General features: G+C 67.9%; 1 protein-coding gene across 1 annotated transcript; it reads left to right on the forward strand.

Annotated features, from left to right (window-relative positions):
- Positions 1-9,436: 9,436 nt before the first annotated feature.
- ZBTB9 (zinc finger and BTB domain containing 9) lies at positions 9,437-13,519 on the forward strand. Its single transcript, XM_075490630.1, has 2 exons — positions 9,437-9,461; positions 11,767-13,519. Exon 2 carries the CDS (start codon positions 11,783-11,785, stop codon positions 13,517-13,519), a length of 1,737 nt encoding a protein of 578 aa, XP_075346745.1. The 5' UTR covers positions 9,437-9,461; positions 11,767-11,782.
- The last annotated feature ends 383 nt before the right edge of the window (positions 13,520-13,902 follow it).

Below are 13,902 nucleotides of genomic sequence, written 5' to 3' on the forward strand. Positions count from 1 at the left end.
TTGGGGGGCTATGGGCACCCATGGGTGGGGTGTGGGCACCCATGGGGGGTTATTGGCATCCTTGGGGTGGGGGGTATGGGCGCCCATGGGTGAGGGTATGGACACCCTTTGGGGGGGGGGGGGATATTGGGGGGGTCTATGGGCATCCCTAAGGGGGCTATGGGCACCCATGGGTGGGTGGGGGGTGGGTGCACACCCCTGGGGGGTTGTGGGCACCCATGGGTGGGATATGGGTGCCCTTTGGGGGTCCCCTTTGCGCAGCCCTAGGGTGGGTATGGGCACCCATGGGGGGGTCTTGGGGGGGTCTATAGGCACCCCGGGGGGGTATTGGGGGTGCTGGCATCCCTGGGGGGTACTGGGGGGGTATACGCACCCCTGGGGGGCTCCTGGGGGGCTATGGGCACCCCTGGGGGGGTATGGGCACCCCTGGGGGGGTTTGGGGCACCCCTGGAGGGGGTTGGTGACCTATGGGGGGGGGCTATGGTCACCTATGGGGGATGTAGGGGGACAGGGCCATCCCTAGAGGGGACATGGGGACGCTGGGGGGGGGGGGTTTGGTGGCCCCTGGGGGGGATATTGTCACCCCTGGGGGGGCACAAGGGGACAGAGCCACCCCTGGGGGGGACATGGGGACCCTGGGGGGGGGGGGGGATGTGGGGACCCGTAGGGGGATGCGAGTGGGACAGGGCCACCCCTGGGGGGGACATAGGGACCCCGGGGGGACACAGCCACCCCTGGGGGGGACAGGGCCACCCCCGGTGGGGTCCTGGTGACCCACGGGGGGGGGGGTGGTGGGGACAGGGCCACCCCCAAGGGGGACATGGTCACCCCTGGGGGGGGGGGACAGGGCCATCCCCAGTGGGGACAAGGCCACCTCTGGGGTGGACATGGGCACCCCACTGGGGGACAGGGCCACCCCCAGGGGTACACACAGTCACCCCTGGGGGGGACAGAGCCACCCCTGGGGGGACACGGTCACCCCTGGGGGGGGGTCAGGGCCACCCCAGGGGGGACAAAGTGACCCCCGGGGAAGCACAGGGCCAACCCCAGTGGGGACAGGGCCACCCCTGGGGGGAAAATGTGACCCCAGGGGGGACAGGGCCACCCCTGGGGGGGGGGCCGGAGCCACCCCACTGAGGACAGGGCCACCCCTGGGGGGACACAGTCACCCCCAGGGGGGACAGGGCCACCTCCAGGGAGGACACTAGAGGGACATGGCGGGGGTGTGTGACAGAGCCACCACCCCCTCGCCCCAGCTTAGGGACAGGGCCACCAGCGTGTCCCCAAGACCACCTTCCCCCCCCCCCCCCCCCCCCCCCAAGTGACGGAGACGGTGACGGACCCCCTCCTTGGGTTGGGGTCACCCCCGGCCACCTCAGGGCCACCCCCTGCCCCCCCAAAGGCCACCACCACTGGGACACGGCGTGTCCCCCCCCCCCCCGTCCCCCCGATCCCCCCCGCGGGGACGAGCGTGTCCCCCCGCGGTGGCCCTGACCCCCGTGTCTCTCTTCGTCCTAGCTGTCCGTCAGGTAGCGCGGGCCAGCCCTGCCATTGTCACGGGACCCTCGGCCTCCGGTGACACGCCAGGTGGGTCCTCCCGTCCCCATCCCCGTCCCTGTCCCCCCTCCCTGTAGGTAGCGCCCAGGAGACATTGGGGAACCCTTGGGGACACGATGCTGAGGTGTCCCCGTGTCCCTCAGGGTCACTGGGAACCCTTGGGGACATGGATCCAGGTGTCCCCAAGCCCCTCTTGTGTCCCCATGTCCCCCAGGGACACTGGGAACCCTTGGGGACATGGATCCAGTGTGTCCCCATGACCCTCTTGTGTCCCCATGTCCCTCAGGGACACTGGGAACCCTTGGGGACATGGATCCAGTGTGTCCCCAAGCCCCTCTTGTGTCCCCATGTCCCCCAGGGACACTGGGAACCCTTGGGGACATGGATCCAGGATGTCCCCATGTCCCTCCTGTGTCCCCCAGGGACACTGGGAACCCTTGGGGACATGGATCCAGGTGTCCCCATGTCCCTCCTGTGTCCCCCAGGGACACTGGGAACCCTTGGGGACATGGATCCAGGGTGTCCCCATGACCCTCTTGTGTCCCCATGTCCCTCAGGGACACGGGGAACCCTTGGGGACATGGATCCAGGTGTCCCCAAGCCCCTCTTGTGTCCCCATGTCCCCCAGGGACACTGGGAACCCTTGGGGACATGGATCCAGGGTGTCCCCATGTCCCTCCTGTGTCCCCCAGGGACACTGGGAACCCTTGGGGACATGGATCCAGGTGTCCCCATGTCCCTCCTGTGTCCCCCAGGGACACTGGGAACCCTTGGGGACATGGATCCAGGTGTCCCCATGTCCCTCCTGTGTCCCCCAGGGACACTGGGAACCCTTGGGGACATGGATCCAGGTGTCCCCATGTCCCTCCTGTGTCCCCCAGGGACACTGGGAACCCTTGGGGACATGGATCCAGGTGTCCCCATGTCCCTCCTGTGTCCCCCAGGGACACTGGGAACCCTTGGGGACATGGATCCAGGGTGTCCCCATGACCCTCTTGTGTCCCCATGTCCCTCAGGGACACTGGGAACCCTTGGGGACATGGATCCAGGTGTCCCCATGTCCCTCCTGTGTCCCCCAGGGACACTGGGAACCCTTGGGGACATGGATCCAGTGTGTCCCCAAGCCCCTCTTGTGTCCCCATGTCCCTCAGGGACACTGGGAACCCTTGGGGACATGGATCCAGTGTGTCCCCAAGCCCCTCTTGTGTCCCCATGTCCCTCAGGGACACGGGGAAGCCTTGGGGACATGGATCCAGGTGTCCCCATGACCCTTTTGTGTCCCTGTGTCCCTCTTGTGTCCCCCAGGGACACAGGGAACTCTTGGGGACACAATGCTGGGGTGTCCCCATGTCCTATGGACACTGGGAACCCTTGGGGACATGGATCTAGGGTCACTCATGTCCTTCTTGTGTCCCCATGTCCCTTGAGGGACACTGGGAGCCCTCGGGAACATGGATCTGAGGTGTCCTCATGTCCCCAGAACACTGAGGAACCCTTGGGGACATGGATTCTGGTATGTCCCCATGTCCCTCTTGTGTCCCTGTGTGCCCCAGGGACATTGGGAGCCTTTGGGGACATGGATCCAGGTGTCTTCATGTCCATCTTGTGTCCCCATGTCACCTGAGGGACACTGGGGACCCTTAGGGACATGATGCTGAGGTGTCCCCATGTCGTCTGGACACTGTGGAACCTCTGGGGACATGGATTGTGGCATGTCCCCATGTCCCTCCTGTGTCCCCATGTCCTCTGGACACTGGGGAACCCCTGGGGACAACGGATCCAGGTGTCCCCATGGTCCCTCTTGTGTCATCATGTTTCCCTGGGGACACTGGGAGCCCTCAGGGACATGGATCTGAGGTGTCCCCATGTCCCCAGGACACTGGGAAACCCTTGGAGACATGGATTGTGGCATGTCCCCATGTCCCTTGTGTCCCTGTGTGCCCCAGGGACAATGGGAACCTTTGGGGACATGGATCCAGGGTGTCCCCATGTCCCACCCAAGGACATTGGGGACCCCTGGGGACGTGGATCCAGGTGTCCTCTTGTCCCACTTATGTCCCCATGTCCCCCAGGGACACTGGGAACTCTTAGGGACATGGATCCGGGGTGTCCCCATGTCCCTTTCGTGTTCCTGTCTCTCCCTGGGGACACGTCCCCCAGGTTGTCCCCATGTCCCTCCTGTGTCCTGGCAGGACCTTGTCCCCTCCTCGGCATCCCCCATCCCGATCCGTCCCAGGGGTTGCGGATTTGGGATGTCCCCGTGTCCCTCCCCTGTCCCCCATCCCCCCAGCACCCCTGTGACACGGATCCAGGGTGTCCCTGTCCCTCCTGTGTCATGACCAGGACATGCCGTGGGGACGTCCTTGTCCCCTCCTGGTGTCCTTTGTCTCTTGTCCATCTTAGGGGACATGGACCCAGGCTGTCCCCATGTCCCTCTTGCGTCCCCATGTCCCCCAGGGACACTGGGAACCCTTGGGGACATGGACCCAGACTGTCCCCATGTCCCTCCTGTGTCCCCATGTCCTTCCTGTGTCCCCATGTCCCCTTGGGGACATGGATCCAGGGTGTCCCCCATGTCCCTTGGGACACCAGGGCATCTTTGGGGTCACGGATCTGGGGTGTCCCCATGTCCTTCCTGTGTCCCCATGTCCCCTCAGGGACACTGGGAACCCTTGGGGACATGGAACCGGGGTGTCCCCATGTTCCTTCTGTGTCCCCCTGGGACACTGGGAACCCTTGGGGACATGGATCCAAGTGTCCCCATGTCCCCCAGGGACACTGGGAACCCTTGGGGACATGGATCCAGGTGTCCCCATGTCCCTCTTGTGTCCCCATGTCCCCTTTGTGTCCCCATGTCCCCCAGGGACACTGGGAACCCTTGGGGACATGGATCCAGGTGTCCCCATGTCCCTCCTGTGTCCCCCAGGGACACCGGGAACCCCTGGGGACATGGATCCAGGTGTCCCCATGTCCCTCCTGTGTCCCCATGTCCCCCTTAGGGACATGGATCTGGGGTGTCCCCTGTCCCCTTGGGGCCACCAAGGAGCCCTTGGGGCCACGGCTCTGAGCTGTCCCTGTCCTGCTTATGTCCCCCATGGGGGTGACAACAGCGGGGACAACAGCGTCACAGTCCCCTCTGGGGGTGGCTGGGTTTAGGGGGGGGGGGGTGGGGGGGCCACCCACCGTCCCCCAGCGCTGGCGCCCGCTGTCACCCGCCTCGTCTCCATCCTTGTGTCTCGTGTCCGTCCCCATCTCACCTCACCCGGGCTGGCGGGGGGGGGGGGGTGGGGGGGAGGTGACACGCGCGTCCCTGTGCCATGTCCTGTCCGGGGTGGGGTGGGGACACAGGGTTGGGGACATTTTGGGGGTGGGGGGGGGGGGGTGGGGGTGGGGGGGTGTCCTGCCAGCACCGGAGGGTCCCACCGAGCTGCCGCAGGTGAGTGCCGCGCCGCGTCGGGGTGTGGGGGGGGGTGTGTGGGGGGGGTAAGGGGTAGGTGGCAGAGGGGGGGTGGTGGCGGTGGGGTGGTGGCGGTGGCTTGGGGACGCTTGGGGACACTTTGAATTTTGGGAAGGGAGGGGGGAACGGGGGGGGTGAATGAGCCCCCTCGGTGCCTTGCAGGAGAGGCAGCTTTCCGCCGTGGGTGCAGCAGACCCGGGTGTGAGCTGGGCCGGGGGGGTCCCCGTGCGGCCCCCCGCCTCCGCCCCCGCCACCCCCGATCACGGCCAACGGCGAGCTGCGCGGCCCCGCTGCTGAGCACTAGCCCCCGCCCCGGGGGCCACCGGGACCCCCCCCCAACCCCCCGCCCCGGGGCTGGCGGAGGCCCCCGGAGACCCCCGGGGAAGAGGAGGCGGAGGGGAGGTCGGGGGGGGTGGGGGGGGGGGGAAAAGGACACCCCCTCCCTCCCTGGCCTCGTGCGACACGGGGAGGCCCTCGTGCGAGGGGGAGAGGGGAGGCCTCCTCGTGCGGCGGCGCCTGGTGGGAGGGCCGCGCTTCGCGTGACGGCTCCTCGTGCGAGGGCCCCTCGTGCGAGGGGAGCAGGGAGGCCTCGTGCGACGGCGCCTCGTGCAAGGGCCCCTCGTGCAACGGGAGCGAGAAGGCCTCGTGCAAGGGCTCTTCGTGCAAGGGCTCCTCGTGCAACGGAGCGAGAAGGCCTCGTGCAAGGGCTCCTCGTGCAACGGGAGCGAGAAGGCCTCGTGCAAGGGCTCTTTGTGCAAGGGCTCCTCGTGCAACGGGAGCGAGAAGGCCTCGTGCAAGGGCTCTTCGTGCAAGGGCTCCTCGTGCAACGGGAGCGAGAAGGCCTCGTGCAAGGGCTCTTCGTGCAAGGGCTCCTCGTGCAACGGGAGCGAGAAGGCCTCGTGCAAGGGCTCCTCGTGCAACGGGAGCGAGAAGGCCTCGTGCAAGGGCTCCCTGTGCAAGGGCTCCTCGTGCAACAGGAGTGGTGGGGCCTCACGCGACGGCGCCTCGTGCAAGGGCTCCTCGTGCAACGGGAGCGAGAAGGCCTCGTGCAAGGGCTCTTCACGCAACGGCTCCTCGTGCAAGGGCTCCCTGTGCAAGGGCTCCTCGTGCAACAGGAGTGGGGGGGGCCTCGTGCAAGGGCTCCTCGTGCAACGGCCTCTCGTACAACAAGAGCAAGAAAGCCTCGTGCAAGGGCTCCTCATGGGACGGGAGTGGGGAGACCTCGTGCAAGGACACCTCGTGCACCAGCACCTCGTGCAACGGCAGCAGGGAGGCCTTGTGTGACGGCTCCTTGTGCAAGGGCTCCTCGTGCAACGACTCCTCGTGCAATGGCATCTCAGGCAAGGGAAGCAGGGAGGCCTCGTGCAACGGCTCCTCGTGCACCAGGATTGGGGGAGGCCTCGTGCAACAGCTCCTCGTGTGATGGGAACAAGGAGGCTTCGTGCAACAGCTCCTTGTGCACCGGGACAGGGGTGGCCTCGTACATCAGCTCCTCGTGCATCGGATCCTTGTGCAATGGGGGCGGGGAGGCCTCGTGCACCGGCTCCTCGTGCAACAGCTCCTCGTGCACCGGGACTGGGGCGACCTTGTGCACCGGGAGCGGGACGGCCTCGTGCACCAGGACTGGGCTGGCCTCGTGCATTGGCTCCTCGTGCACCAGGATCAGGCCAGCCCTCGTGCACCGGCTCCTCGTGCATCGGGACTGGGGCAGCCTCGTGCATCGACTCCTCGTGCAGCGAGACTCGGGGTGGGTGGGTGGGGGGGGGGAGAGCGGGGAACGACGACCCTCGTGCATCAGGATCACGGTGGCCTCGTGCAACGGGATCGGGGCGGCCTCGTGCAACGGCTTCTTGTGCTCCAGGACCGGGCATCCCTCGTGCGGCACCTCCCTGTGCACCAGGACCGGAGCTCCCTCGTGCATCACCTCCCCGTGCACCAGGACCAGGCCAGCCTCCCCCCCCCCTCCCCCCCCCCCCCCCTTTCCTCGTGCATCACCCTCCTTGCACCAGGACCGGACCTTCCCTCGTGCATCAAGCTCCTCGTGCATCACCACCCCTCGTGCACCAGCCTCCCCGCGCACCAGGCCCGGACCTTTCCCTCGTGCATCACGTCACCACACACCGGGCAGCCCTCGTGCGTCGCCTTCAACCCCCAACACCCCCCCCTCCCACCCACCCCCCCCAACCCTTCCTCGTGCACCGGGACCGGACCTCCCTCGTGCATCACCTTCCTCGTGCATCACGTTTCCTTCGCCCGCGTGCACCAACTTCTTCGTGCACCGGGATCGGACCTTCCTCGTGCATCACCTTCCTCGTGCACCAGCCTCTTTCGTGCACCAGGCCTCGGGGCAGCCCTCGTGCATCGTCTCCCCGTGCACCAGGACCGGAGCTCCCCGTGCGACACCTCCCCGTGCAGCAGCATCCCCCTGCCCCGTGCCTCACGCCGGGGAAGACCCCCCCCCCCCCCCTTCCCTCTTCCTCGTGCATCGTCTCTCGTGCATCGCACACCCTCACACCCCCACCCCGTGCACCGGGAGCTGCGCGTCCAGCTCCGCCGTGCAACAGCCTCGCCGGGCACAGCGACCGGGGTGTCACCGTTGCACCAGGACCGGGGTGTCACCGTGCATCAGGAGCGGGGTGTCACCGTTGCACCAGGACTGGGGTGTCACCGTGCACCAGGACTGGGGTGTCACCGTTGCACCAGGAGCGGGGTGTTCCCGTGCACCACCAGCCTCACGCACCGGGACCGGGGCGGCTTCGTGCACCACCGGCTTCGTGCGACAGCGTCGGGGTGTCCCCGCGCACCGGGACTGGGGTGTCCCCGTGCAATGGCACCGGGGTGTCCCCGTGCGCCGGGACTGGGGTGTCCCCGTGCAATGGCACCGGGTGTCCGGGTGCACCGGGACTGGGGTGTCCCCGTGCAATGGCACCGGGGTGTCTGGGTGCACCGGGACTGGGGTGTCCCCGTGCAATGGCACCGGGGTGTCCCCGTGCACCGTCCTCTGCTCCCCGCTCCCCGCCAAGTGCCACCGGCCCCGGCCTCAAACCCCAGCACCGGGGAGCGGGGGGTGGGGGGGGGGTGGGGTGGGCTTTCCATCATCCCGGGACCCCCCCATTCACCAGCCCCCCCTCCCCCCCGTGCACCGGGACCCCTCAATGCACCGGGACCGCCCATTCACCGGGACCTCCCCCCCCCCCCACACCCCATTCACCAGGATCCCTAATGCACCAGGACCCCCCCAATTGCACCGGGTCCCCCTCAAGGCACCGGGACCCCCCCCAATTGCACCGGGTCACCCTCAATGCACCGGGACACCCCCCCCCCCTTCCCGTGCACCGGGACCCCTCAATGCACCGGGATCTCCCCCCCCCCACCCCCCCCCCCCGGCGCCCCCCCCCCCCCCGCACCAGGCCCCCCCCCCGCTTCACCGGCCCCCCCCGTTCAGCGGCCCCCGGTGCCCCCCGGTGCCCCGGCCCGGGCCCGCCGCAGCCCCGACAATCCGCCGCCCGCGGGCGGCCCCAGGGCGGGTCTGGGCTGGCTCCAACCCCCGCCGGGGCCGCCGCTGCCCGCGGAGCCTTTAATAAACTCGGATCGGTCTTGTAAGCCCCGCCTACCGGGGGGGCGGGGACAAGGGGGGGCGGGGCTGGGGGAGGCCAATCGCGGCGCCACCTGGGGGTGGGCGGGGACCGGGGGGGGGGCTGGAGGGGAGGCGGGGTCTGTGGGGGGGGGGGTCGGAGGGGCGTGGCTTAGGGGGGGCGTGGTTTTTCGGGTGGGGCAGGGTTTCGCAAAGGGCAGCGTTGGGGGGGGCGGGGCTTAGGAGGGGAGGGGCTTCTCGGGGTGGGGCAGGGTTGGGAGGGGGCGGGGCTTAGGAGGGGAGGGGCTTCTTGGGGTGGGGCAGCTATTAAGAAAAGGAGGGCTTGGGGTGGGAAGGGGCGGGGCTTCCTGGGCCACGGGGGAGGTGGGGCTTAGGAGGGGCGGGGCTCCCCGGGGGTGGGAGGGGTCAGGGTGGAGCTGCGAGAGGGGGCGGGGCCGGCCGGGGTGGGAGGGAAGGGGCTTGGGGGCGGGGTTTAGCAAAGGGAGGGGGTGGGTCTGCCTGCGGGTCGAGGGGCGGGGCTTGGGAGGGGCGGGGCATCGAGGTGGCCGGAGGAGGTGGGGCTTGGGGGCGGGGCTACAGGGGTCAGGGTAACTTGGGAGGGGGCGGGACCCTCTCTGTTTGGGGGTGGGCGGGGCTTGGGAGTAGGCGGGGCTTCGTGCAGCTAGGAGGGGGCGTGGCTTAAGCGGGCGTGGCTTGGGGGGGCGGGAATCCAGGCGCCTCGCTGGGGGGGGCGGGGGCTGCGGAAGGGCTCGGCGGGGGCGGGGCTTCCCCGGGCACGTCACCGCTCTGCCCGCGGTGGGGGGGGCGGGGCCTCCGGGTGACGTCACCGCTCGGAGGCGCCGGCGGCCGGGGGTGAGCGCGGGGCGCGCGGTCACGTGACGGGACCGGGGGTGCGGCGGGACCCGGGGGGTTCCCGGGGGGGGGGGGGGGGGGGGGGGGGTTCGGGGTGCGGGGGGTCCCGGGGGGTCCCCGGGGGGGTCCCGGGCCGTGGGGCCCGCGGGGGCAGGGGGCGGCGATGGGGCGAACCAGGGAGGGGGGGGGGTGGCAGGAGCGGGGGTGGGGGGGCGGCGGGGCGGCCCCGGGGCTATGGGAGCAACCCCCCCCCCCCCCCCCCCCCCCCCCCCCCGGGGCAACGGGGCAGCCCGAGGGGCAATAGAATGGTTCACGGGGCAACCGGGCACCCAAGGGGGTCCTAAAGAACCCCATGGGGCAACAGGGCACTTGTGGGGGGCAACAGGGTACCCCATGGGGCCTTAAAGCGCCCCATGGGTCAGCAGAAGGCTCAGTTGGGCAACCGGGTGTCTGAGGGGGCAACAGGACACCCCATGGGGCAACAGGGCATCTCCTGGGGCCAGTAGAGGGTTCAGTTGGGCAACCGGGTGTCTGAGGGGGCAACAGGACACCCCATGGGTCAGTAGAACAGTTCATGGGGCAACAGAGCATCCGTGGGGCAACAGGGCACCCCATGGGGTAACAGGGCATGCCCTGGGGCCAGTAGAGGGTTCAGTTGGGCAACCTGGTGTCTGAGGGGGCAACAGGGCACCCGATGGGGTCCTAAAGAACCCCATGGGGCAACAGGGCACTTGAGGGGGGCAACAGGGCACCCCATGGGTCAGTAGGAGGTTCAGTTGGGCAACTGGGTGTCTGAGGGGGCAACAGGGCACCCCATGGGTCAGTAGAAGGTTCAGTTGGGCAACCGGGTGTCTGAGGGGGCAACAGGGCACCCATGGGTCAGTAGAAGGTTCAGTTGGGCAACTGGGTGTCTGAGGGGGCAACAGGACACCCCATGGGTCAGTAGAACAGTTCATGGGGCAACAGAGCATCCCGTGGGGCAACAGGGCACCCCATGGGGTAACAGGGCATGCCCTGGGGCCAGTAGAGGGTTCAGTTGGGCAACCTGGTGTCTGAGGGGGCAACAGGGCACCCGATGGGGTCCTAAAGAACCCCATGGGGCAACAGGGCACTTGAGGGGGGCAACAGGGCACCCCATGGGTCAGTAGGAGGTTCAGTTGGGCAACTGGGTGTCTGAGGGGGCAACAGGGCACCCCATGGGTCAGTAGAAGGTTCAGTTGGGCAACCGGGTGTCTGAGGGGGCAACAGGACACCCCATGGGTCAGTAGAACAGTTCATGGGGCAACAGAGCATCCCGTGGGGCAACAGGGCACCCCATGGGGTAACAGGGCATCCCCTGGGGCCAGTAGAGGGTTCAGTTGGGCAACCTGGTGTCTGAGGGGGCAACAGGGCACCCCATGGTGTAACAGGGCATCCCCTGGGGCCAGTACAGGGTTCAGTTGGGCAACCTGGTGTCTGAGGGGGCAACAGGGCACCCCATGGGGTCCTAAAGAACCCCATGGGGCAACAGGGCACTTGAGGGGGGCAACAGGGCACCCCATGGGGCCAGTAGAGTGTTCAGTTGGGCAACCGGGTGTGTGAGGGGGCAACAGGGCACCCCATGGGGTAGCAGAACAGTTCATGGGGCAACAGAGCACCCCGTGGGGCAACAGGGCACCCTATGGGGCCCTAAAGCTCCCCATGGGTCAGTAGGAGGTTCAGTTGGGCAACTGGGTGTCTGAGGGGGCAACAGGACACCCCATGGGGCAACAGGGCATTTCCTGGGGCCAGTAGAAGGTTCAGTTGGGCAACTGGGTGTCTGAGGGGGCAACAGGACACCCCATGGGGCAACAGGGCATTTCCTGGGGCCAGTAGAAGGTTCAGTTGGGCAACTGGGTGTCTGAGGGGGCAACAGGACACCCCATGGGGTAGTAGAACAGTTCATGGGGCAACAGAGCACCCAAGGGGGTCCTAAAGAACCCCATGGGGCAAGAGGGCACTTGAGGGGGGCAACAGGGCACCCCATGGCTTAACAGGGCATCCCCTGGGGCCAGGAGAGTGTTCAGTTGGGCAACCGGGTGTCTGAGGGGGCAACAGGACACCCCATGGGGCAACAGGGCACCCCATGGCTCAGTAGAAGGTTCAGTTGGGCAACCGGGTGTCTGAGGGGGCAACAGGACACCCCACGGGTGCCACGGGTCAGTAGAACAGTTCATGGGGCAACAAGGGCACCTGAGGCGGCACCAGGCCACAGCACGTGGCAACCAGTCACCCAAGGGGGCAACCAGGTGCCCCCCCACCCCGCGTGACAGACCTGTCCCCGCAGGCTCGTCGCGGGGAGGATGGCGGCGGAGGGGGGCCGGGTGCAGATCTCCTTCCCCCAGCACGCGGCGGCGCTGCTGGATTCCCTCAACCGCCTGCGGCTGGAGGGAAAGTTCTGCGACGTGGCCGTCCACGTGGGCGGCCGGATCTTCCCCGCCCACAAGAGCGTCCTGGCCGCCGCGTCCCCCTTCTTCCACGACAAGCTGCTGCTGCAGGATGGGGGGCGCTTGCTGCTGCCCCCCGCCATCGACCCCGATGCCTTTGAGGGGCTCCTGCACCTTATCTACTCGGGGCGCTTGACGTTGCTGTTGGAGGCCCTGCCGGGTCATCTCTTGGTGGCCAGCGGTCTCCAGATGTGGCACGTGGTGGATCAGTGCTCGGAGATCCTGAGGGAGTTGGAGGGCGGGGCGTGCCGGTGGGCTGGGAGGGGCAGCGAGGTGACATCGTCATCATCATCAACCGGCCGCGGCGGTGAGGCTTCATCCTCATGGACCACCCGTGGCGGAGATGGGTCTTCATCAGCATCCTGGACCACCCGTGGTGGAGATGGGTCTTCGTGTGCCACCCATGGTGGAGACGGAGCATCATCGTGGACCACCTGTGGTGATGGGTCTTCACGTAGCACCCATGGTGGAGACGGAGGATCATCATGGACCACCCGTGGTGGAGATGGGTCGTCATGTCCCACCCGCGGCGGTGACGGAGCGTCGTCATGGCCCACCCGTGGTGGCGACGGGTCTTCACTGTCCTCGTGGACCACGCGTGGTGGCGATGGCTCATCGTGTCCCACCCGCGGTGGTGACGGAGGATCCTCGTGGTCCACCCGCGGTGGCGAGGGATCTTCATCATCATCATCATCATGGCCTGCGCGTGGAGGTGATGGCTCTTCGTGGGCCACCCGCAGCGGTGACGCGGCGACGCCGTCTTTCACCAAGGAAGGAGGCGAGGAGGTCCTCAAAATCCGCGTGGCCGCAGACGTGGCGCCAGCAGCGACGTCATCCCTGAGCTCCCTGCTGAAGGACGCTGGCGAGGAGGTCCTCAAGATCTGTGTGGAGGAGGAGGAGGAAGAAGAAGAAGAGGAGGAGGACGAGGGCGGCCACCGCCGCCGCCACCGCCCCACCGATGCCCTCCAGATCGTGCTGGAGGAGGAGGAGGAGGAAGACGGGGCACCCGGAGACACCCACGAGCCCCCCAAGATCTTCTACATCAAGCAGGAAGTGGGTGACGCCACCGCCGTTGAGGGCCTCCTGCCGGCAACGGAGTTGGCGGGCGGCTTCGCGCCGGCGGAGGTGAGCTACGTCATCCCGGCAGGCGGCAGCGGGACGACGGTGACGACCGGCGGGACGATGGCGACAACGGGCGGGGCGGCCGTTTTCCCGCAACCATCTTGGAAACCGGTGGACCTTCACGGGAACGAGATCCTGGGTCGAGGTCAAGCCCTCCACGCCCCGGTGAAACTGGGAGCTGCTCCCGACGGCAAACGTTTCGGTTGCTTGTGCGGTAAACGCTTCGCCGTCAAACCCAAGCGGGATCGACACATCATGCTGACCTTCAGCCTGCGTCCTTTCGCCTGCGCCGCCTGTCACAAGCGCTTCAAGCTGAAACATCACTTGACGGAGCACATGAAGACCCACGACGGGGCCGGGCGGGCCTGCGAGCGCTGCGGCCGGCGCTTCCGCCTACGGAGCGGTTTAGCCAAACATCGGCCGCTCTGTCAGGGGGCTCGTTGGGGAGGGGGGTGTTGGGCCTGCGAGTGAGGTGGGGGGGGGGGGGGGGAGAGGGGGAAGGGGAGGGTAAAGGGGGTGTGCGTGGAGGGGGGGGGAATGGTTTAGGGGCTGGCCCAGTTCAGGCTCTGGTCCCAGCTTGGGGGTCTGGTCCCAGTTCAGCTCCTGGCCCAGCTTAGGCTCTGGTGTGGATCAGGTCCTGGCCCAGCTCTGGGCTCCAGGCCCAGCTCCAGGGCTCTAGGCCCAGCTCAGGCTCTGGCCCAGCTCAGCTCCTGGCCCAGCTCGGGCTCTAGGCCCAGCTCAGGGCTCTAGGCCCAGCTCACCTCCTGGCCCAGCTCAGGGCTCCAGGCCCAGCTCCAGGGCTCTGGGTCAGATCAAGTCACAGCCCAGTTCATGCCCTGGCCCAGCTCAGCTCC

This window comes from Mycteria americana, unplaced genomic scaffold (assembly GCF_035582795.1).
Source record: "Mycteria americana isolate JAX WOST 10 ecotype Jacksonville Zoo and Gardens unplaced genomic scaffold, USCA_MyAme_1.0 Scaffold_86, whole genome shotgun sequence".
NCBI classification, from domain to species: Eukaryota; Metazoa; Chordata; class Aves; order Ciconiiformes; family Ciconiidae; genus Mycteria; species Mycteria americana.

Coding starts and splice junctions, on each gene's coding strand:
- ZBTB9 (XM_075490630.1), top strand. CDS start 11,783: ATGGCGGCGGAGGGGGGCCGGGTGCAGATCTCCTTCCCCCAGCACGCG.